This window comes from Equus asinus, chromosome 3, assembly GCF_041296235.1.
Source record: "Equus asinus isolate D_3611 breed Donkey chromosome 3, EquAss-T2T_v2, whole genome shotgun sequence".
NCBI lineage: Eukaryota > Metazoa > Chordata > Mammalia > Perissodactyla > Equidae > Equus > Equus asinus.
Genome location: NC_091792.1, coordinates 9,127,057 through 9,149,503, shown reverse-complemented (window position 1 = coordinate 9,149,503; position 22,447 = coordinate 9,127,057). Strand labels below are relative to the sequence as shown.

The 22,447-nt window shown below is 36.8% G+C and overlaps 1 protein-coding gene across 1 annotated transcript in view; it reads left to right on the top strand.

The window, feature by feature from the left end:
- Positions 1-22,178, top strand: part of LOC106840255 (bifunctional heparan sulfate N-deacetylase/N-sulfotransferase 4) — a 268,031-nt gene extending 245,853 nt beyond the window's left edge. Inside the window, exons 9-14 of the mRNA XM_044767308.2 lie at positions 3,069-3,192; positions 5,121-5,295; positions 10,822-10,992; positions 11,932-12,041; positions 15,555-15,657; positions 18,285-22,178. Of these exons, the coding sequence (XP_044623243.1) occupies positions 3,069-3,192; positions 5,121-5,295; positions 10,822-10,992; positions 11,932-12,041; positions 15,555-15,657; positions 18,285-18,404 (803 nt within the window). The 3' untranslated portion in view covers positions 18,405-22,178. The remainder of the gene's footprint in view (positions 1-3,068; positions 3,193-5,120; positions 5,296-10,821; positions 10,993-11,931; positions 12,042-15,554; positions 15,658-18,284) is intronic.
- The last annotated feature ends 269 nt before the right edge of the window (positions 22,179-22,447 follow it).

Here is a 22,447-nt window from a genome sequence, read left to right as displayed (position 1 = left end):
GTTTTCCCAAGACAAACAAACAAGTCAAAACAAAGAAATTGGATGATAATATTTTTGATGCTATGAAAATGCTATTTTAATGTGAAAATGGTTACGATAATTCTTAAAATCCATTCAACCATGGAAGTCCGGAGTCCTTTTTTTGTTCTCCTTATCACTTCAGGTGGCAAAACTCCCGCTGCTGTCAGAAGCTGTAATTTCCTGGTGGGTGGGCACAGGTAAATGTGAGGATCTGGCCTTCGACGCAAAGTTGTCTTTAAGCAACTTAAACATGGCCCATGCATCCCTTGCAGTAAACATGAAATGTAAAAGTGGTCTTCAAACCCCTATTTGCTCAGTTGTTGCGAAGTGGGAATGGAAGGATGAGCTATCTTACTTCTCCAATGCAGAATCCTGGAGGGAATTCCCATCAGCTGAAAGTGGAGCAGAGACTGGGGAGAGGCCTGGCTTTGTCACTCACAGTTGTAATCATAGTCCTTCTAGGTCCTTTGGACACTTAGGCATCCTTCATGATTCCGGGTCAAATTTTGATGTTACCAGGGAAGGAAAGGATTTCCAAAAGGGTTAAATTTAGCACAATCATTCTAAAAGCATAATTCATTGGCCTTAAATCTTCCAGAAGATCAGTGTCCCCATTTTCAACATGAATTTCTCATAATTTGACTGGTTCACCCTCATAAACTTGGTCTGGTAAAACTAAAAGGAAGTTGATTGTATATAAAATACGATAAAGTTTCTCTTGGAGTATTGCAAGGTCTGAGGCCTTTCCCATCTCCTCCACAAAAATCTTTATATCGAAGTCTGGATAAAAATGACTGTCAAGGATAGAAGAAAACACAAGTGATAATAAAAAGTATATACATTTTGAGATGGTGGACCCAGGTTTTACGGCTGATTATAAGAATATCAAGCCACGTGTCTGCTATCCCTAGCTGAAAGTGCTTTCTCCTCCCTTCAGAAGCCTCCTGATGTCTGTCCTGCTCCTGGCGGCATGAAGGTGTATGGCTCAGAGCAGAGAGGGTTTGGCTTTCTGAAGCCCAGGGAGATCTGGGTGCCGTTCTGTGACCGTCAGGGTGATTAAACATTTGTACAGGCTACTGAGTGAGGTTATTCATTTTGTGATATTCAGCAATAATTCAAAAATATTCCTTTATCTGTATCCTGGATGCATCCATTATCAACATCTGAGGGATATGAAACTACTAATATTCTCAACTCTCTTATGTGTCTCAAAAATCTCTCTCTCCCATTCTCTCTGTCTCGCTCGCTCTCTTTCTTTCACACACACACACACACACACACACACACGCTTCATTCTTACCATCAATTAAACATTTTCATATAGGGCCACCCTAAAAAGGATCTAGAAAGAACCCCTCTCTGGATTGCCCGTCCCCTTCCAGCTACTCCTCTATACTACTCGATCTCTAATTTATTTCTTCTACCGGGAACATTTTTGTTCCTCCTCTCGCGTTTTCTCCTTTTTGAACTTCTGTTATTTTCAGAAGCAAATCAGTTCTTCGAGACTGCTATTGCCCCTCATAATTTTCATGTCTGTATTTTTCAGTGTTTGAGTTAGTTCTTCTGCCTGGTCTTTTTGGATTCTAATTAATTTCTTAACTAGTTACGACTCCTTCCGTTTTTTTATTGAGTTTATATGGTTTGATTCCATATTTTTTAATTCTTAGAAGTCTTTTTAAATTAGTGATTAAATCTCATTAAGGGCATTTATTAGTTTTTGCCCTCCCATTTTACTAGGAGCCTCCCATACTTGATGCCTTAACATGTCTTCCATCCAAAATGGTTGGTCCTCTTGGATCTGTTGTTACTTTCCTTTAACCAGTCATACCTCTATTCAGTCTTGGTGGTTGTGTAAAGCTGTGAGGATCTAAACAGGTGGCAATCTCATTAATACTTAAAGGACAGCAACCTTTGCTCTTATGAGCTTAAGATATATTAGAACAAAATGCCAGTTCTCTGATGCTCTTCTCTGTTTCCAGATCCCCAGCTACAATGATTATTGTTCTGCCAGCCCACCTGTGTAGCTCATCTATGGCTCTCCCAGAGCCAGGAAATCCAACAGATTCTCCTAAGTCCAACATGTTACAAAAGGAATAACCTTTTCCAGAGGGAAACTTTGATTTATGAGAGCTATGAAGGCTCAGTCACTTTATGATCCTTTCTGCTGTGGCCCTCAGACCTTGGCCTAACTCAAATGGAAATAAGGTTCAGAGATTACATCTGAGCCTCTGTGATGTATAAACTCAGCGGGTTCTGTCAGCTAGCTGTTCAGCCTAGTACCTCAGTCACCAGGCTTGATCACTATCTTACCAGGGTAGGACATTCAAGTGACTCTCTTTCCAGAATCCTGCCCTTCTCTTTCAACCTTACTGGGAACACTTATGTTTTTAAGGTAGAATCTTAGAATATGCTTCTTCCTAGGAGCCCTCACTGACTTTCCAAGTCTAAATCACCCATTTTCTCTTGTATTGGAAAGCAATCTGGTCTTCTCCCATTATGGAACCTGTCTCACTATGTTGCAATTACCTGTTTACTTGACCCAAGTCCACACATGCACTTTAAGTTTATTGAGGCCAGCAAACGTGTTTTTCTTATCAAGAGTTATTACCAATCATTACTACAAAGATTTGCACAGAGTAGCACCAGTCAACATCTGTTGAATAGTTTGATTTAATTTAATTGATCTGAATTTAAATTAATTGAGGACCCACAAGGTTCAGATATTGTGTGGAATGCCGCTTGATTCCGGGAAGGAAATTGAACCACCCGATTCCTGAGTTCTCCTCTTGCTGCATCATCAGTCTGCTTTACTTTCGCTGTGTATGTCTATTAAATCAGGTGTTCAGGTAAATAGAATCATGAAGTCTAGTAAAAGAACCCTTAGGTTGTTGCTACATGAAATGCATCTAATCGATTTTAAGGAAATTATTTTGACACTCGAAAGAAGTGGTCTTTTGAATATTGGTTTTTGAGCAAAAATTTTGCCAAAATAATAGTCGTCTCTTTTTTTATTGCCATATAACCTTTTGCCTCCTTTTTTGTAATAGGAACAACTGCACTTTATTTATTTCTTCTTATGCACCCTTCCATCATCAGCAATCTCCCCAGCCCCAAGACGTTTGAAGAAGTTCAGTTCTTTAATGGCAACAACTATCACAAGGGAATTGACTGGTAAGAAAAATAACAAAAAATAAAGTCTGTTATTAACACACGCTCAATCACGGCAGAGCAATTATAGACGTATGCACAGCATCTGCATAATTACAGAATAAATTCATTGTGCTCAATTCTATCACAGTGAATTAGAAATTAATTTATAATGACGATATGTTTAATCAGTGTTGCCTATACTTTGGACAGTGCAATAATGATAATATTTTTCTGGTAAATTAATATGATTGAATAAAGAGGATTATGGAATATTTTTCATTAGAATTATTCATAAAGATGTTTAAAATTCTCCTTAAGCATATTATTATTTTACGATGCCTAGAATTTTTTTAGCTAAATGCATAATTTGTCTTCACAATGATGCTTGAGGAAACAGATAAATCAGTAGCTTGTTTTATTTTATACTCTGTGACACGTGTCTTCATTAACCATGTAGACTATAAATGGTGTATTATAATATAAGCTGATATTTGTCATGCAAATAATAGCAGAGCATTTCCAAATCATATTAATGCTAGTCACACATGTGCATAAAAGGAATATTACTTTGCATTTGATAAATTATGAAAAATTTAAAAATCACAATATTTTCCCTAAATGAAATAGAATAAGTCTGATATTGGAACTGATCTTCACTCTGGGGCTTTTTTCTAGCTCTATCCGAATTTTCTAAGAAAATGTGACCCTGATTTCCAATTCCCAGGTGTATCTGGGATATATCCAATCCCTGTGTGTATCCCAGGCAGATCTCCCCTGAGGAAAAGTCCCCTCGATGCATACCTCTGTAGCATGTAACTTGATGTCAACGTCACATAGGAACCTGTCCTCAGGAAAAGGCCCATTCTTTTCAGATAGCTAGGATTAGAGGGGGGCAGCAGTGATGCCCATGAGCAGATTTGGTTTCCCATCGTGAGTACAGACATGTCCATTCTGCACCTAAGATACCTCTATTCCACCTTACTTTAAAAACACCAAGTGAATTTTGGAATTGCATGCAAGTTATTAAAAGCAGAGCAGCAATTTTCTCTTGTCTATGAGCTCGAACAGAACACAGATTGTTAAGCAGGAATATAGATGAGACTTCTCACTACTTCACATTTGGGAAACATAATAACAAATGTCAAAGAGGAAAATAAGTGTCTTATATGAATTCTTAATTGCTCTCATTATTTATTTCTAGAACATTTGAGGGTTAGAGAAGTGGTGAGTTGTAAGGAGGGTTACACACATAATTAAAACCTTGCACTGAATTAACCTCCGAACATATTGATTGCATAATCTACACACTGAGGAACGTTCCGACAGCATATGGAGAAATGAACCCACCGAGGCGCCACAGGATCAGCTGGCAGGAGATAGCCCTTAATTACTCTAGATAGACGGTGATGTGTTCTCATTGCTGCACACACTACAAATTATGCACAAGTTAAAAAAGAGGAGAGCAGTGATACCCTAATCTGTTTAGTATTTTATAGCTATTCTGACTTATACATTTTCCTCTCTTGTGCACTTTAATCTCCATTTAAGAATTTTGCATTCAAATTTGCAAACATAAATTTGCTATTTTAAAATATTCACTAGGCAATATGGTGTAATTCACTGTTTGCCAAGGGTAAACTTAATTTTTCTGGATTTGGATTTTGATAGCACAGAACATCAACCCAAATCTAAAGGAGTTTCCTTCTATTCCTTAACAACCCACCTATTGCATCTCACTCCTTCTACCACAATAACTAATTCATTAGAACATGAATGCTTTGGGTTGTTTTCACATTCAAAGTGTGTATAATAGCTACTCTTTCGACTATTCTAACGTTAATAATTAGAAATTGATATGTGAATGTAAAAATGGTCAAATTATTTTGTATCCATAGTATGGCAGAGAAAAATTAGATCTCAGATTAATGAATTGTTTTCTCCACCTTCAGGTATATGGACTTTTTCCCTACTCCATCCAACGTTACAAGTGACTTTCTATTTGAAAAGAGTGCTAATTACTTCCATTCGGAAGAAGCTCCCAAGCGAGCTGCATCTCTGGTCCCCAAAGCTAAGATCATCACCATCCTCATCGACCCCTCAGACAGGGCATACTCTTGGTACCAGGTATGAAGCAGTGAAAAGCACTATTAACGCATTTGGTCATAGCTTGACTGTAAGCAATGGTGAATGTCAAAATAAAATCCCGATGTATTGAACAATCAAATGTTAAAAGAACTAAACCAAAAATTAAAAAGAAATTAAGAAAAATAAGAGCTAAATATTTACTACATATCAAGTTGGACAAAAAATTTCAAACATAAAATAATAGAAAAAATCACACATCAAAGAATTACTAGATTGACTATATAAACATGTAAAGTGTTGGTCTGTCACAATTAACAAAATTAAAGGTAAATATCTAAGTAGAGAATCTTTAGCAAATACATGGTAAATGACTTAGTGTCCTTAATTTGTAAAAAAGTTCCTGCAAATTGATAAATAAATATATCAGTATAAAAATGAGCAAATAACCAAAAGGTATAGATAGACAATCACACACACGTACACACAAATGCAACTGCTCAACAATTTCTGTGAAAAATGATCCACCGAATTAGGGATCAACAAAATACAAATCAAAATGATAGTCTTTTTAAATATCATCTTAACAAACATTGTAATGTTTATTCTCTCCGTTGTCAAGAGTGTGATCATAAAGGGATTCAAACATTCTAATAGAAAGATGTATAGATACTTTCTAAAAATTAATTTGTTGATAGTCATCAAAAGGGTTGCAAAGGCCCTTTTGTTCTGTGGTTGCTCTTCTGGAATCGATCATAAGGAAAGCCTCAAAGGATTAGACAAATATGTAATTCCTTTATTTATACATCGTAGTACTATCTATAAAAATAATAACAACTAAAGGAAAAATAAACGCCCAATAATATAGATTTGTGTCACACTGAAATGGAATATTCTGGAGCCACATTTAATGATGGTTTTAATCAATGGAATGATAATTAAAACATTATGGTCATTCTAATGTGTGGATAGATATTAATCGAATGATCACAAAGTTATATAACTAGAAATTTTGAATGCTCTGTGAGGAAGTATGTAAGGTGTTATGAGAGCATTTTCTGGAGAAGTAAATTTGGACTTAAAACTGAAGGATGAGTAGGTATTAACTGGTTAAGCACAGATGGAGAGTAGGGGAGAGGGAGAAGTATGTGTGGTCCACTGGGTGCAAAGAACCATAGCACATTTAAAGAACTAAAAAAAGTTCCATGTGGCTAGAGAGCAAAGCCCGAGGTGGAGACCTGTGAGAGATGAGTCTGAGAGGCACACAGAGGCTGGAAGTCATGTGGGAGAACCATGTGGATGCCATTCTTTGAGCAATTGAAAGACTGAAAAATGTTGTCAGCCTGTGACTATCAGATTTCCTTTTAGAAAACATTGCATTATCTGCTATTCAAAGAATGGATTGGGTTGGAACAAATTACTACATGCATTCAGAGAAATCAAATAGAGGCTACTGCAATAGTCCTGCTGAGAAATAGAGGTAGCACAGACAAAGACAGTAAATAGAAACTGAGTGAAGTCTGAAGTATGAAGAGATGTTTGGGTGTTAAAATGAGCAGAACCTGGTGAGAAAACAGTGTCAAAGGTGAATCAAATTTCCAATCTGGGCAAATGGATGATGGCCATATATTCATATGAAAAGAGAAGCTCTGAAGAAGGATACAGGAGTTGTGTGGGGGTGAGGTGAGGCTAAAGATGTGATACAGTTGGTGATCCTGAGGTGTGGAGTCACTGCCATGCTGAAGGAACAGTAGTTACCTGGCACTCTGGGGAGAGTCTGAGCTGGAGACAGAAAATTGTGACTCAGAGGCAAAAAGCCACAAAATTGGTGAAATTGCCTAAGAGAGAGTTTAGAGAAGAAAAATACAGAGCAGGATGAGGCAGCCAGAGAGACAAGAGAATACAGCCAGAGGAGTAGAAGAAAAGATCCAGGAGTATAGTGACAGCAAATATGAGGCAAGGGAGTACTGTCAATGGAGGAGGTGACAACATGTCAAACAGCTGCTAAGAAAGTAAACAATTAGGCAAAACAAGGCCTGAATTATTTTCACTGAGGTCAAAGATATTGAGGAAGTGGAGCCCTTATCAACAGAGTGAAAACAGCAAAACCAGATAGATTGGGTCTTGGAATAATTAAGTGGGGATGAAGAGATGTAGGCAGCGCTTGGAAAACACTAAGGAAATGTGATACAAAGGGGAAAAAACACAACACACGTTTATTACATAGCAGTTGAAGTGGTCGTAAGGAAAATGTGTTCTATGGTTGTGGCCATTTGAATTGTGATGTTTCCAAAGAAAGGGAGATGTTAAAGGCCCTGGAGAGGAAATGAAGAATCAATCCTGTAAGGATCCTGAGAGGCCTGGAAGGGATGGCTACGGGAAATAACATACGTGGGAGGGGAGCACTCTGGTTCCAGAGTTGTTCACTTTTCTGGTACTGGGACCCCTCTGGGAGCCTGGTGGCGTCTATGGGCTCCATTTCAGAAATATATTTGAAAAGCATAAAACTAAATACATAGAACTACAGAGGAAACAACTATGTTGAAATGTAATTATCAAAATACTTTTCAAATCAGTATCATCAAATGGCAAGATCTAACTGTGGGTCTGTACTCCTGTAGCTTGTCATGATGAGCACAAACATTTTGGTATATCTGAAACACCGGTAATGTGATGGAAAAGTAACTGACTCTTATTGGTGGTAAAATCACAGGTACAATAAATGCTAAATTTCATTTAGAGGTTACCGAAAATAAAGGGGCCTTTCTTTTGCAGATCCAAGTCCATAGACTCTCTGACTTTATCAAGAACCCCCACAGTGAAACTTAAGGGACAGAAGAGGGGATGAATTTACGTGCTGGGAAATTTGAAGGTCTGGGATGGAGAAATGGAAGTGACTGTGATGGTCTCTTCTTCCTTTGAGAAGTTGAGAATGAGTTAAGCTGATGAAAAAGAGGGGGAGAATTTGGGAGGCAGCTGTTTGAGGAGACAAAAGGGGATGTGAACTCTTCTACGACAGTGAGAGAAAGTTGAGCAGAGAAATGTAAAATTGCCTACAGCAATGAAGGCTAACTGAAGTTAGTGATCTTGAGTTTAGGGTGGTGGTAATAAGGTATATGTACTAAAATCCCAATGACACGAGTGTGTTTGTGCATGTATATGTTTAATGCATATAGAAATTAATGCTAAAATGAAGATTAAAAGGGAATTTTTTAAGAGCATAGTAAGATAACAAGTAATTTTAGGTTTTTCTTCATTCTTTGCCTTGAATTTTCAAAATTTCTCCAATAAACATATGTAATTGAAAACAAATAATGATGGACAGAAAAATATGGCATTGCAAATTGGGATTGCAAGTGGTTGGGGATCCAAGTGGAACACACAAATTGGGTGCAAGATTCAGAAATTATTATTAGAATCCATGAGTCGGTATCTTCCTCAAGATATAAAAATGTGCCTTTCTCACTTTGTGAAAATTCATAATGCAAAGCAAGATAAACTTACTTTTTTAAAACTGTGCCAAAAGCATTGAGATGTTAAGCCTTAATTTAAAATTTTGAACGCAAACACTTGAGGCAAAATGTTGCACATTCTCCTAGCAGGGGGCACGGTCACTACTTTAGGCAGATTTATATGAAGTTTTTTTTCACATAGATTAAACCATTTAAATGGCTTAAAGCATTTAAAGAGAATCTATGTCTGCTTGTTCAAGTAAATTCTTTGAACATACACCTTTGAAAAGAATTATTTTTTCCAGTAATACTTTTTATTGCCATATTGCTAAGAATAGGGTCCCCAAAGGGCTCTACATTTCAAAATAATGCAGCCTGTTATTTAGCTGGTCTTGTCTACTGGGTAAATACCATAAATCCAAAACTCAGCAGGTGTAATTCAGAAACTCCTACAAACGTCACCTGCCACTGTAATTTCTACCCCACATTTTTATAATGGGCTTCATAGAAGAGCTGTAGTGCTCTTTTTTTCCATAAAATATTTTCCTTTGTGACTTCTGGTCATATTTTTTTTGCTAATCTTAGTTGCAGGAATATAAAGAGAAGTTGGTACTAAACTGGTGTAAGTCAGTATAGAACAGGTCAAGTACAGTTCCATGTTATCACTGCTTAAAATAGAAATTTTAGCCTTACTGTATTAATACGCACACAGTATATTTATATTTATTCAAGTTATGTACTTTCTACACATTTTACCGATTAAATGTGTTACGTAATCTCTATATACTCAGCATAATGTATATACATTAAGAATGTCAGTAAATACACAATGAGAGGGCTTCAAAATGATTAGTTCTACCATTCTACCACTCACTGGTTACTCTTTAACCACTCACAACTTCCTAACTATCTTTCCTTTTTTAGTTGTGTTTATTTCTAACTCTCATATTAGGCCTGCTATTGCACAATTGTATCAGACCCTAATATCCTTCCATCCTTCTCCCGTAGTAAATTTTCCTTATCTTCACTTTTAGATATCTCACAAAATTGGTTCATCCATCCCCCATATCTCATCTACCTTCACTCAAACTTACTTTAGAGATAAACTTCTCTTAGTTTGCATGTTTATTTTTTTCTCCTTATCAAAATCTTTCTCATTAAATTTTAGCTCAAAAGCTTCAACCATTGAAAAAGATCCCTTCATCTTTCATTCAGAACTAAAGATTTATTGGTCTGGCTATCACAGCAAATAGCTGATACCTCTAGTCAAAGATACAACTTGATTACAATCTGTTAATCTCTTGTCTCTCGTACAAGATTTTGATCTCTTTGAAGATGGCAGTTATGTCTTACTTACTTCTCTTTATCTCCAGAATCTATTTCAGTTCTTTGTCTAGTGAGGAGCATATTGAGTGCTCATGAAATTGTATTGACTATTAACTTCATCTCTCATTGTGTTGGGTTGTTGTGTTTGACCAGTGAAGGTTTGATGAGAGCATGTGGTACTGAAAAGAGGTAGGGAAACAGTATTTGGGAATCAGCAGAGTTAGATGGAAACCCTGGTGAGAGCAAAACAAAAGGACCACAGACAACGTCGACATGAATATGACACCTAAACAAGCACTGGGAACAGACATCTGCTTTCTCTGTGCTGATAGCACCTGCCACCCAGGGATGTTGGGGAAGTGTCAGAACCCACAAGGGCAGCTGTAATGAAACAATGAGCATGCCCACTCTTGCCAGTTGAAATCTCTTTTCATCAGGCTTGGTTTGTCTGATTCCTGACGTCTTTTCACTTCTAATCAGACCCGTGAAGAAAGTCCTTTTACTCTATCTCTTTCCTTGCACCTAAATATTCCAGACATGAGGACAACCACAGGCCTGTCTGCATCCTATTTGATGTCTATGGAAAACTTGTACTTTAAAAAGCAATATGCCAATGCCTAAGTTTCAATATATGCACTTTTTACCTTATTTTTCATTCTATAATCAATCATTTTTCATTACTTTTTTGGAGATAAAAGACACACACATATGTACACACACATCACACATGTGCACACATACCGGTGCAGGCATAAAGAAAATTAATTTTACAACTGATTTCTTGTTAAAGCACCAACGATCACATGAAGATCCAGCTGCCCTGAGGTTTAATTTCTATGAAGTTATTACAACAGGACATTGGGCCCCATCGGACCTAAAAACTTTGCAGAGGAGATGCCTAGTACCTGGGTGGTATGCGGTCCACATAGAAAGATGGCTAACTTACTTTGCTACTTCTCAGGTAATGTCCTGAAATTAATTTCTTCTGTTTATCATGATTATGTTGCACTGACAAACAGAAAATATGAATTAACATTACCACAGAGAGTGATTTATAATCAGAGATGAACATACCTAAAAAAGGAGTGGATCTTTGCGTTTTTAATGTCAATAACAGTATTAAAATATTGTTAAGTGGCTGTGAAACAAATTCTTGAGATCTTCTTTTGGATAGAAGCTGGTGTCAAAGTGCTAAGTCCTCACACGGGAGACATCACGTGATTCATAGGCAGCAGTAACTCTCAGCTACTGGCAGAGCAGTCAGTTAGATGATACCATTATGGATCACCATGTGCAGATACTCATGTCGTCTGTCCTGTGGGACTCTTGCAGAGAAAGAAGGAGGTCACCCATTAGACCGTCAAAATGGAAAGTGCTATATCAGCTCCAGGAATGTGAATAGAACAAGAAATAAGGATTTGAGGAAAGTGTCCATATCGTTTATACTCTACATCCCAGATAAGGTTACAACTGGAAGCTGAGTTCTCTGTCATAGTTTGTAAGGAGAATAGATGGGTAATTTTCAACTGTGGGCCCACTATTTCTAAGCCCTTGGCTCCAAGATTAGCTTATGGGATTTCATAGGCTGACTAATTATCTGATTGCATGACATACGGAAAATCATGTTTCTACTTCACAACTAAATGAAGAGAGTATCTATGTTTATTTCTGATTCACAGTCAAGTTAGTTAAGGGTTATAAATGATGCCGGTGGCAAACTTTAATTGTTGTTTATTTGGAAGACACAAGAACAGCAAACATTAAAATGTATTCTAAGTAGTGCATATTTTCTTCATGTTCACACTGATTCTAATTGATGGTCATACCAGGCCAAAGGTGGCAGCTCAGTGTATTTAATTTAGTTTTGTTCTTCATAAAGTGACTATTTTTGACTTTACAGTTGCTAATTATTGATGGACAGCAGCTGAGATCTGACCCAGCTACTGTGATGGATGAAGTCCAGAAGTTTCTGGGAGTTACACCTCATTATAATTACTCTGAAGCACTAACGTGAGTCTATTCTCATGCTTGATTTCATTTCCATTATTTGCCATCATAAATTATCACTGGTAGGAGTGTATATAGCATCATTACTACTAGCCGTGAATTTATACATCATTATGCTACTCAAAAGCAGTCAAAGGAATATTCTCATTATGCATGTAGTGTCTCCCTTTTGAAGACCAGGAATACCTTATCTTATAAAGTATTATAGAAATTTGATATGTCACAAATTCCCCTTTTTGTAAGCTTTTTCCCACTATCAGTTTGGTTAGGTAGAATTCTTACATGCTTACTCTGTGCAGAAAGTGTCCTAGAAATTGAAGTTACACAGGTGAAAAAGATGTAGTCTTTTCCTCCAAGTAATTTACGAGTTAGTAGGGAAATGCAGATGCCCGTCGTTAGCTCTGTGAAGGTAGCAGGATTTCAGGCAGAATTGGGAAAGCGATACATTCATGTTTCACTCTGTATTTATTAAATTATGTGTAACCAAATATAATCACGTATAATGTTCCAGTTATCTATTGTTGCATGACAGACCTTCCCAAACTGACTAGCATATAACCACGGTCATTTTATTATGCTGGTGGATTCGGCAGGCTGGGAATTCAGACATGATACAGCCGAGACAGCTTGTCTCTGCTCATAATACCTGGGGCCACAGCTGGGAAGACATGAATATCTGGGTATAACTCGAACGGCTGGGGACGGGAATCATCTGGAGACTTGTTCACTTCTTCACTCATATCTCTGTCTCTTGGACTGGGATGGCTCAAAGGCGGAGCTCAATGGGACAAGACCTCTTGTGTGCCTTTCTCACAGTGCAGTGGCTGTCTTCTGAGAGGGAGCGATGTATCCAAGGAACAAGGTCCAAGAGAGCCCTAGCCTTCTCTGACCTAGCCTTGCAAGTCATACAGCATCACTTACTCCACATCCTGCTGATTACAACCAGGTCACGAAAGCCCAGTCCAAATCCAAGGGGAGGGAAATGAGCCTCCCCTTCTTGATGCGGAGGGGCAAGGGCATTCTGCAGAAGAGAATGTGGCTAGGGAGACATTGTTGCAGTCATCTTGGGAAAATAAAACCATACACTTGGTCATTAAAAATGGAAAAACAATGGAAAGAAGCAAAATAACAAACATACAAAAACAAAACCTCCGAGCAGCAAAAACATATTTTAAAAGGGCCTGGACTTGACAGTCACACAAGGCCTGCTATAAAGCCTATTAAATTTTAGAGAAAATTCTAACAAGCCTGATTATATAACTTTCCAGTTCACAGCAGATTAGAATCAGCAATTAGACAATTAGGGAGGGTAATGGAGGGACAGGAAAAGCAGTAATAAGACTGGGTTGCTCCTCATGCACTAAAACAACCCTAATGAAGTTTTTCCCTACGCATGGCAATAACAACAACACAGGCATGCCCCTGCTGATGAGGTAGACGGAGCGGCCGTAACATATCTTGCAGTAATCGTTACTGATGTTAGCGTGACTTCCCCTGCCTCCGTGCGGCAGTTTAGGGAATGGTTCTAGCCTGTCTACTACAAATAGTTGCTTATGGTTCTGTAGAGCTGGAAAACCATACATTTAAAGAAGAGATTACAAACAAGTACAGAATATATGGTTTTTACTATGTCTCACCTCACAAAAAATTAATAACTGTAGTGATGTTCAGTATAAGAAAGGAACTCGTGTGGCAACCAATTCATGTCCTCAAAGTTGTCTAACCGTTATTTGAGAGAGGCTTTGCATCTCAATGTCACCATTTCATGCCTACTAAAATGAAACTATGAAACAGTGGATTGACAGAACTTAGAAAGAATAAATGCCCTTTGCTAGACTTTGGCTATATAATGTTGCCAATGCAATAAATGAAACCAGGACAGCAAAAACATGTGGACTCTAGGTTATAACAACCCTATCTGAAAGAATGACTTTCAGCATCCTGGATGGCTGTCCTTGCTCAGGTTGTGTTAAGCTCTGCCTCCAAGCAGCTGCTGTAGAGAGCAAGGAGAGACTGCAGCCCGTCCGGAGACCTCTGCACACCTGACAGCAAAGGAGATACTCTCAGCATGTGAAGAAATTTCTTGGCTTTGCTGCCTGATCTGTATTTTACCTCAACGCAGTTAAATATTCTCATCCTGTGGCGGAAAATGCTGCTTAGGGGCACCGTTACGCCGATTGCCCCATCTCATTTTGCACAGCAGGCTGAATTGTTTTTCCTCTGGGGAAATTAATGAAAACTAGAGAAAGGACTGTATGATAGGCAAAGAACAGATTGAAAAGTCCAGGTTGGAAATGACTCTGTCTTCCTTTTATCTGTTTAACCAGTGATGTATTTAATTTTAATTGATAACGTGTACTAGGACAACCTGGACTGCAAGGATCGGGTCTCTGATAATAGGTTGGGCAGGGAACTGTGAAGAAAATTTCCCTCTCCCCTTAAATGAGTTCACATATGTGCAGAGGCAAATTGCAGGTGCACCAGTATTATAGGAATGGGCCCAGGGCAACGAAATATTCTGCAACTAATTAACTTTACATCCAAGTCAATTATGTTCCATCCTTCTAAAACATCTGCTGAGCAACAAAAATGCAAACCTTTTCGATGTTTTATGCATGCAGCAAGTCCCACAGCAATAAATTTAAAATTTCCCTTCTTATTTGGTTCATTCTTTCGTTTCTCCTATCTTGTTAGTCCTAAACAAAAATTCGTATATGTCTGAGTTTAAACAAAATAATTAGGCCACACATTCTTCCATTTGTAACTTTGTGCAGCCAGGAGAGCAAAACAACAGTAGAATTTTCTTTAAGAGTATAGGGACCTGAATTATCTAGTAGAATCATCTGCCTTCAACAAAGAAGTAAAAGCTTGTCTAATCTTCCACTCACTATTTGTACAGCCCATGTCTCGTGCTACCTGAAAAAAATATAATAAATTATATTTTTACATTTTTAATTTCCTCCTTGGGAAGTGTAAACGTTTTGGACTGTAAAAAAAATACAGTATTTTTCCAAATTAAAAGCTTTAATTCTTGTTTATATTCACATAAGTGTATTTACTTTATATTCAGTCACTTTAATATATACCATTGAATGATTTCAAAGAAATCTGTTAATATATTTTGACAGGAAATCATATTCATAAGTAAATAAATCTTAAGGTCATTTTTATGTGGGTTGTAGTTCTGATGATTGGTCCTTGATCTTTTACGGATGAATAGGTAAAGTGTGGAACTTAAGTTCACGATTTCAACATAAGATTGACCTAAAGATCTATATGTCTTTTTATTACGGGAGAAATATTCACAAATAGCACTAACAGTTTATTTAATCTCAATAAGACCCTCTCAAATCAATTCAATGAATATTTGTAGAACTGAATTAAATCAAATCGAAGCAATGGGCATGTGAAAGTGCATTTCCTTTATCCAATCGGTGAGGCTCTCTCTCTCAAAATTCCACATACAATTTATAATCATTATATTTTATAAAATCATTTATGTTTGATCATTTGTAGGTTTGATCCCCAGAAGGGCTTTTGGTGTCAGCTACTGGAAGGAGGAAAGACCAAATGCCTTGGAAAAAGCAAAGGCCGAAAATATCCACCCATGGATCCAGAGGTAATATTTTCCTAATCTTTGAAATATACTGGTAGATCTCTGGGCATACAACCTTTTCAAAACTGGTGACAGTAAATTTGGTTCCTTTTTCTGGTCTTTCTTTGCTATCAATAGTTTTATATATTTAAAAGATAGACAGACCAACAGAAATAGATGATTGATAGATACCCATTGTTTGCTGTTGGGAGGCAATTCAAATGTAAATGCAAAACAGTAACTCCTTTCCAAATGTGTAAAGTCCTTAAATAAATTGTTCACTAAACAAGTGATTTTGGGTAAAATATATAAGCATTATTATTATATTAAACATTTACCATGCATAGTAATGAGCTAAGCAATAAAGAGTAAAGAGTTCTGATCACCAATTACAACATGTGAGTGAAGTTTTCCAAACCACCAAGCAATGCTCAACACTGGTTGGGTGTCCTAGAATTCAACTCAGTGCTAACACTCTCTACCCAGAGACTGCATCAGACCCCACAGATTAAGGGCTCAGTCCTACAAGTCTGCCCTCCACTTCAGATGCCAGGCGCAAGCCCAGGTTGTCACCTGTGCTGCTGACCAACTGGTTATGGATTGGAGGTTTCAACGACTCCTTCCTTTGGTTCAATTTATTTGCTCAAGTGGTTCACAGAACTCAGAGAAACATTTTACTTACTAGATCATCAGTTTATTATAATGGGACATAACTCAGGGACAGTCAGATAGAAGAGAGGCAGAGGGCAAGGTATGGGAAAAGGGCACAGAGCTTCCATGTCCTCTCTGAGTGCATCACTCGGCATCTTCACATGTTCACCAACCCAGAAGCTCTTGAAACCCTGTCCTTTTTTGGGGGTTTTATGGAGGCTTCATTACATAGGCATGGTTGATTAAATCATTGGCCAATGAGACTGATTCAACCTTCAGGCCCTCTGCCCTTCCCTAGAGGTAAGGACTTAAAGTTCCAACCCTCTCTTCACAGGTTTGGTTCCTCTGGCAACTAGCCTCATCCTAAAGGGGGGCCAAAAGTCGCCTCATTAACATAACAAAAGACACCTTTCTCACTCTCCCACTTAGGAAATTCCAAGGGTTTTAGGAGCTCTGTGCCAGAAACCCAGACAGAGAATAAATATGTATTACTTACTATAAATCATAATATCACAGAGAGGATACAGGATAAAACAGTTTTGAACTCAAATTTACTATAGGAGCGTACATTAGTTATGGTCACTGATTTATAATAAGATACCTAAAACAATGACAAACTACAAAGAAGCAGGGAAAAAAATCTCTCAGTAGAAGTGATGGTGTGAGGAGGTAGACGAGGATTGGGAAAACAGTTATCAATCAGCTGAGCCAGATATGATGAGTCTCTCTCCTAAGGCAAGGTGAGTGAAGGGAGGATGGAAGGCATTTACTATGGAAATAAAAGTACCAGAAGGTCCTTAAACTATACCTTTGAACTTCATAATTTCAAAAAGGTTTCAGAAATCACTTTAATCTGCCAAGAAATCAATGTAATGTTCCCATTACTTTTATAAACATCTTATCCAGAATTGAAGTGTTTACAACCTAGTTTAAGAGAAGAAATGTAATGAAATACCTGGTAAATGGTAGAAGACAAAATGTAGTTGTCTTAAGTCCATTTCCACAGTGTACACAAAAGTTGCTAAGGGAGTTTTATGAGGAAAGAGACACATTTGTGCTAAAATATTGGGAAGGGCTTAAGAGAGACGGTACAACCTTGACTAGATGGAAAACAATGTGGGGGCTGTTGCTACCTATACATACACAGGAAAAGTGTTCATTGCTACTATTTTGTCAGAGACACAGAACTGTGTTCAGTAGGTTATAATATGAAGTAAGTGATATCCAGAGACAAAACCCAATTATAAATTTTCTGCTTTCCAGAAACAAAAGCAAACATAAACTAAAGCCATTGATATATTTGATAATCTTTTTTTAAATCATTCATCTAGTAAGGGCCAATCACTCCAACTTGATTAGGAATATAAGAATCACAAGAAAGATTACTATAATGATTTCTGTAATGAGAACTTACAATATTTTTGAAGTAGAAAGCTCTTGATGATTCTTTTTAAATCTATTTTACTCCTGACTAAATAGAGAAAATATTTTTGTAATGTTGCAAGTTGTTTCTTTAATCGTGAATTTCAGCTTATATGATCATTTATGTTCACTTTTTATTTTTATGCTTTGGCCCAATTTTACAGAATTTACAATTTTAAAGGAAATATATGTTTTTGGTAGCTTGCTTCTGTGGATTTGGTACCGCAGCTGGTCTCTGCTTCATTCTATTATATACTTATTATATTATATATTGTATGCCCATACCTATTACACACCTCTCATTGGCTTTCCTCCCTACGTAGACGTCATCAATCCCACAATAAATAAGTGCCATATGGAAGACAAGCCACATATGACCTACATAGACCTTTTATTTTATTGCTACTCTTCTGCCAAATCTTTTCAAAAGTGAGTGATATCTTAGGAAAAATACAAAGAAATACTTATTTTAGAGACATCAATGCTGTAATAGAATTTCTTAAGAAATGTAGATTGCACAATCTCATCTAATGAATTAATAAGTTCCTTCAAGTCTTCTTTTCCTTTTTGCCTTCCAGTCTAGAACTTTCCTCTCTAATTACTACCGAGATCATAACGTGGAACTGTCCAAACTACTGCATAGACTGGGGCAGCCCCTGCCGTCCTGGCTGAGACAGGAGCTGCAGAAAGTGAGGTAGCAGTGGAGAAAAGAACCAAGGCTCACGAGATGCTTACTTGACTATTCAATAGCAAAACAGACCCCACAGCTTTCATCCCCCCAACACCCTTGTGATTGTCGACAGAGGACTGTGTGAATAAATTTCCTTCTATCTTTTTCATCAAATGAAAACTGTTATATATGCACGCATTGGCAATTGCTAGCATCAATCCCTGGGGGAAGGTTTCGGGAAATAATGTAGGGTTTTGTGGCATTATCCAGTTTCTTTTGTGGGGTTCATAACACAGCCAGTTCCTCTGCTAACCATAAGGTTTCAGAAACTCTGTGTATGACTGAGAACCCTGATTATAAGCAAGTGACAAATGAGAATCTTGAGGAAAAGATAAAGACTGAGTTATCCGTAAATGAGACTGGTAGTAACCCAATATCTGAATCAAGGGCTTACATCTTCCTTTTGCTAATTCAAAAACAATTTTGCTTTTGTCATGAAAAGAAATTACAGAATCCCATACTCTTATTTTGAGCAATAACTATTTATTATATTTAGCTCACATGTATTTTCCTCTGCTACTCCTCTTTGTGAATTTCCTTGACTTGCTAAAGAAGTTGTGAAGTTGCAGCCTACCATGTTTTCTGTCTGTTTTCCCTTTGTGGAAAGGGACTATCTGAAAGTTTCCACATTCATTGATATTACTGTTTTATCTGGCAGGGCAGCCATGCTCAGTGAATTTTGCATTATGGTTCCAACCATATCTATTGGAGGGTTTTGGGTAGAAGGAATGAAAGTGCATCCTCTGCATAATGTTAACTAGTATGTGTAAGGCCATCTTTACATGGATCCAAAATCTTACCCTCCTATTAATCTAGGTATTTCCACCATGACAATGATGTAATATTTATATATTTTTTCACAATCCACAGAAGAAAAAACCTTATTCATAAGATATGAAATGAAAACACTGATATGTGTTTACAGGTAGCGTGAGGCCCTTGTGCCTTCTATGTAGTATATGTCAGTTGTTTTAAAGCATGGACTTTTATATATGCCAGTACATGTGCTATTGCAGAAGATTATGTTTTTAATGCCTATTTAGGAAAATAAATATAATCTAAAACTTACCTCTTGAAACATCACTAATTCTCAACCATGACACCCAAAAATTAATTTCTAGAGAAGAAGTGATGTTCTTTCTGTCTTAGAGTTTAGATTCCTCTCCTATTTGGAGATTATTGTCATGCTGGTTGGGTTTTTATCCCATTTGTCAATGAAGATACATTAAAGCTTTGTTAATCTTTTCATTGGTATACAAAGGAAAAATTTCAACAGAACATTAACTAAAAGTGACTCTGGTAACATTACCTGTCAACCCATCCTTCCTCCAGAGTAATTTTTCTGTAGGCTATAAATGGTATTACTTTTTCTTATTATTGAGAAATTATGCTTGACATATTTCAATGTCTTCAAAGAAAACTGAAAGGTCTTGTTTTTGTTTGTTTTGTTGTTGTCGTTGTTGTTTTAAGCAAGCAAATCAAATCAAATCTAAAAGATAATCAAGAATTTTTACATATTTTATTTCAGAATTCAGCTTCGGACATATACTTTATTAAGATTTTTGTTTGTTTACCCACTGCATCTAAAGGCTCTTGATCTTTTTCAGAAAATGTAAGATTCTTCTTGGGCGTGAGTTAATACAAATCACAAACTACTGCTTTTGTTGGTCCTTTGTTATCTGTGGGACTCAAATTCTCAACCTTATTGCTGCTTAGGTGAGCATGTGCTCCATAGCATTCCATTGAGCACATTAAAACCACAATAATTGTGTATTTAGAGTTCTAACATTTGATTGATTTGTTCACTAGTTTCCTCCAGTTTATATTCTATTTTTTTCTTTCTAGAACTAGAGACTAACTTTTATTTTCCAAGTGGGATAACAAAAGTATTGATAGAAGAGAGGGAGATATTTTTGAAATTAAGTAAAGTTCGTGTAACTCAAAGTCCAACTGATCACCAGATTTTTTAAAATGTAACTCATTTTCTGCATGTTCTCTTTTTTTCTAAATAGTGTATACAATATCATTCACCTACCTACAGATAACTGAGAGCAGAATTCCCCCAAATTCAATGAGACTCTTCTCCCTGGGTTCATTTCAATCAGTGTGTATATTTTTCTTATTATGATTGATAATGAAAACATCAAGATAAATTTTAATCATATAATTCATCTTCATTGTACAGTAAACTACCCAGAGGGACTCTGGGCTGCGAGAAGATTAGACTAAATCAGGGAAAATTACAGTTTTAAGAATATCTTGGTTTTTCCTGATTTTTACCTACTGGCCACTTCAGAATTACTGACTTGAGATTTAATATATGTAATTCTTTAACGTTTTAAATAAATTCTATCTCATGATCTTGAATGACATATTCTTTAAAATTTTAAAGAACTTCCTAAAATCTTTAAGCAAGCCAGTATCTTCTCCTCTTTCCTTCTTTTCTTTATTCCAATTGCCTAACTCGAGAGCATAATCATTGATTATTTCACATTAAGGAAGGCAGGAACATTATTTGATTATAACCCAAATCAAAATATAGTATATGCTTGTCAAATACCAGTCTCTAAAAATTGTATTACAAATCTCGTCCAAAAACAAATTTTGTTTGTATTTAACGATCACCTAAAAAGAATTAAGTAAGCAACAAGGAAGAATGCTTGAGAAAAATTTATATTCCCTCTATCACTGTATTTTTTATTAAAAAAATAGCTCTTAGTCTAATAAGAGATTTTATTTGCCTTGATTTCAACAAATTCATTTACGTTTAACTTATGTCATTTTTGTTCCTCTATATCTCTATTTTAATATGATATAAAGTGATTTGTTTACCAGAGTATTGATTTATTTGTAATTACACAAACAGTTTATAGTGGAACAATATCTTAAAAGCCTGGTTTTTGTGGCCAGAGAGCATACTAACCATTTGCTTGATGGAGGTACCTCAAAAACAATGCTGGCCAACAATTTCAAAAACAAAGAAATCTAGTACTCTTGTGTATAGGATTTGATGTCAACTACAGGAACACAGCTTAGCTAAGGGGACACACACACATATGTATATATATATATACTCACTATATGTATATATATGTGAATGAATATTTTCTTGTGTGAGCCATGAGGTGGGTGGGAAAAGCAGATGGAGAACTCTGCATTTACTGAAAATGTGAAATAACTGATGGAGTATGTGCATATCCTGGTTCTCATTCTTCAGAATAAATACGACTGCCGGTATGGCCACTAGAGCAATGTTGCGTCTCCTCTGAAATCCAAGGTTTTAATCAATAGATGAATTTTTTCCTTTCCTTCGTCTTTGTTAACTGCATACACACGCCCTGAACTCCAGCATATAACAAGTGTAACCAGTTCTGTGAGTGGACTATGGATCTCTGGGTTCTCCTCCCGCTTCTGCCTCTCACTGGCTGTGTGGCCTTGGACAATTTGTGAAACTTCCTTGAGTCAGTTTCCTTTTCTGTAAAATCGAGACAATAAAGTATTACTCATTACTTATTGTAAGCATTAAACGAGAATATATTTAAATAACTTAGCACAATGCCTGATGTAGTTATGCTGGAACATGTTTGTTACACAAATAATGTATAATATTCAAACCACTATCTCTTCTTTCATCAAACAAGAATATGTTTTTCTACTCTCTTTAATAATAAAACATATATGTCTTAAACATATAATTAATTGTACTTGGTCAAAATGGGAAACTGTCTTCCCCATCACTATCAAAAAATAAATTTGTGCTGCTCCCTGCTGTTGTTCTGGCCAACATTCAGAGCAAGACCGTTCCATCTCAGTCCATTCTATTCGAGTCTCTTCACCCCTTTCTCCCGTCTACTTCTTCCTCAGTTTATTCAGTAGAATATCTCCCTTGTGCGTTCTCTTTATATCTCTCACTTTAATTCTTTTGCACCTCAATAATATTCTATCAGGAACATCGGGTCTAGAGGTACAGCTTCCTCAAACCAGAGGAAAGTCACAAAATTTAATGAAGGC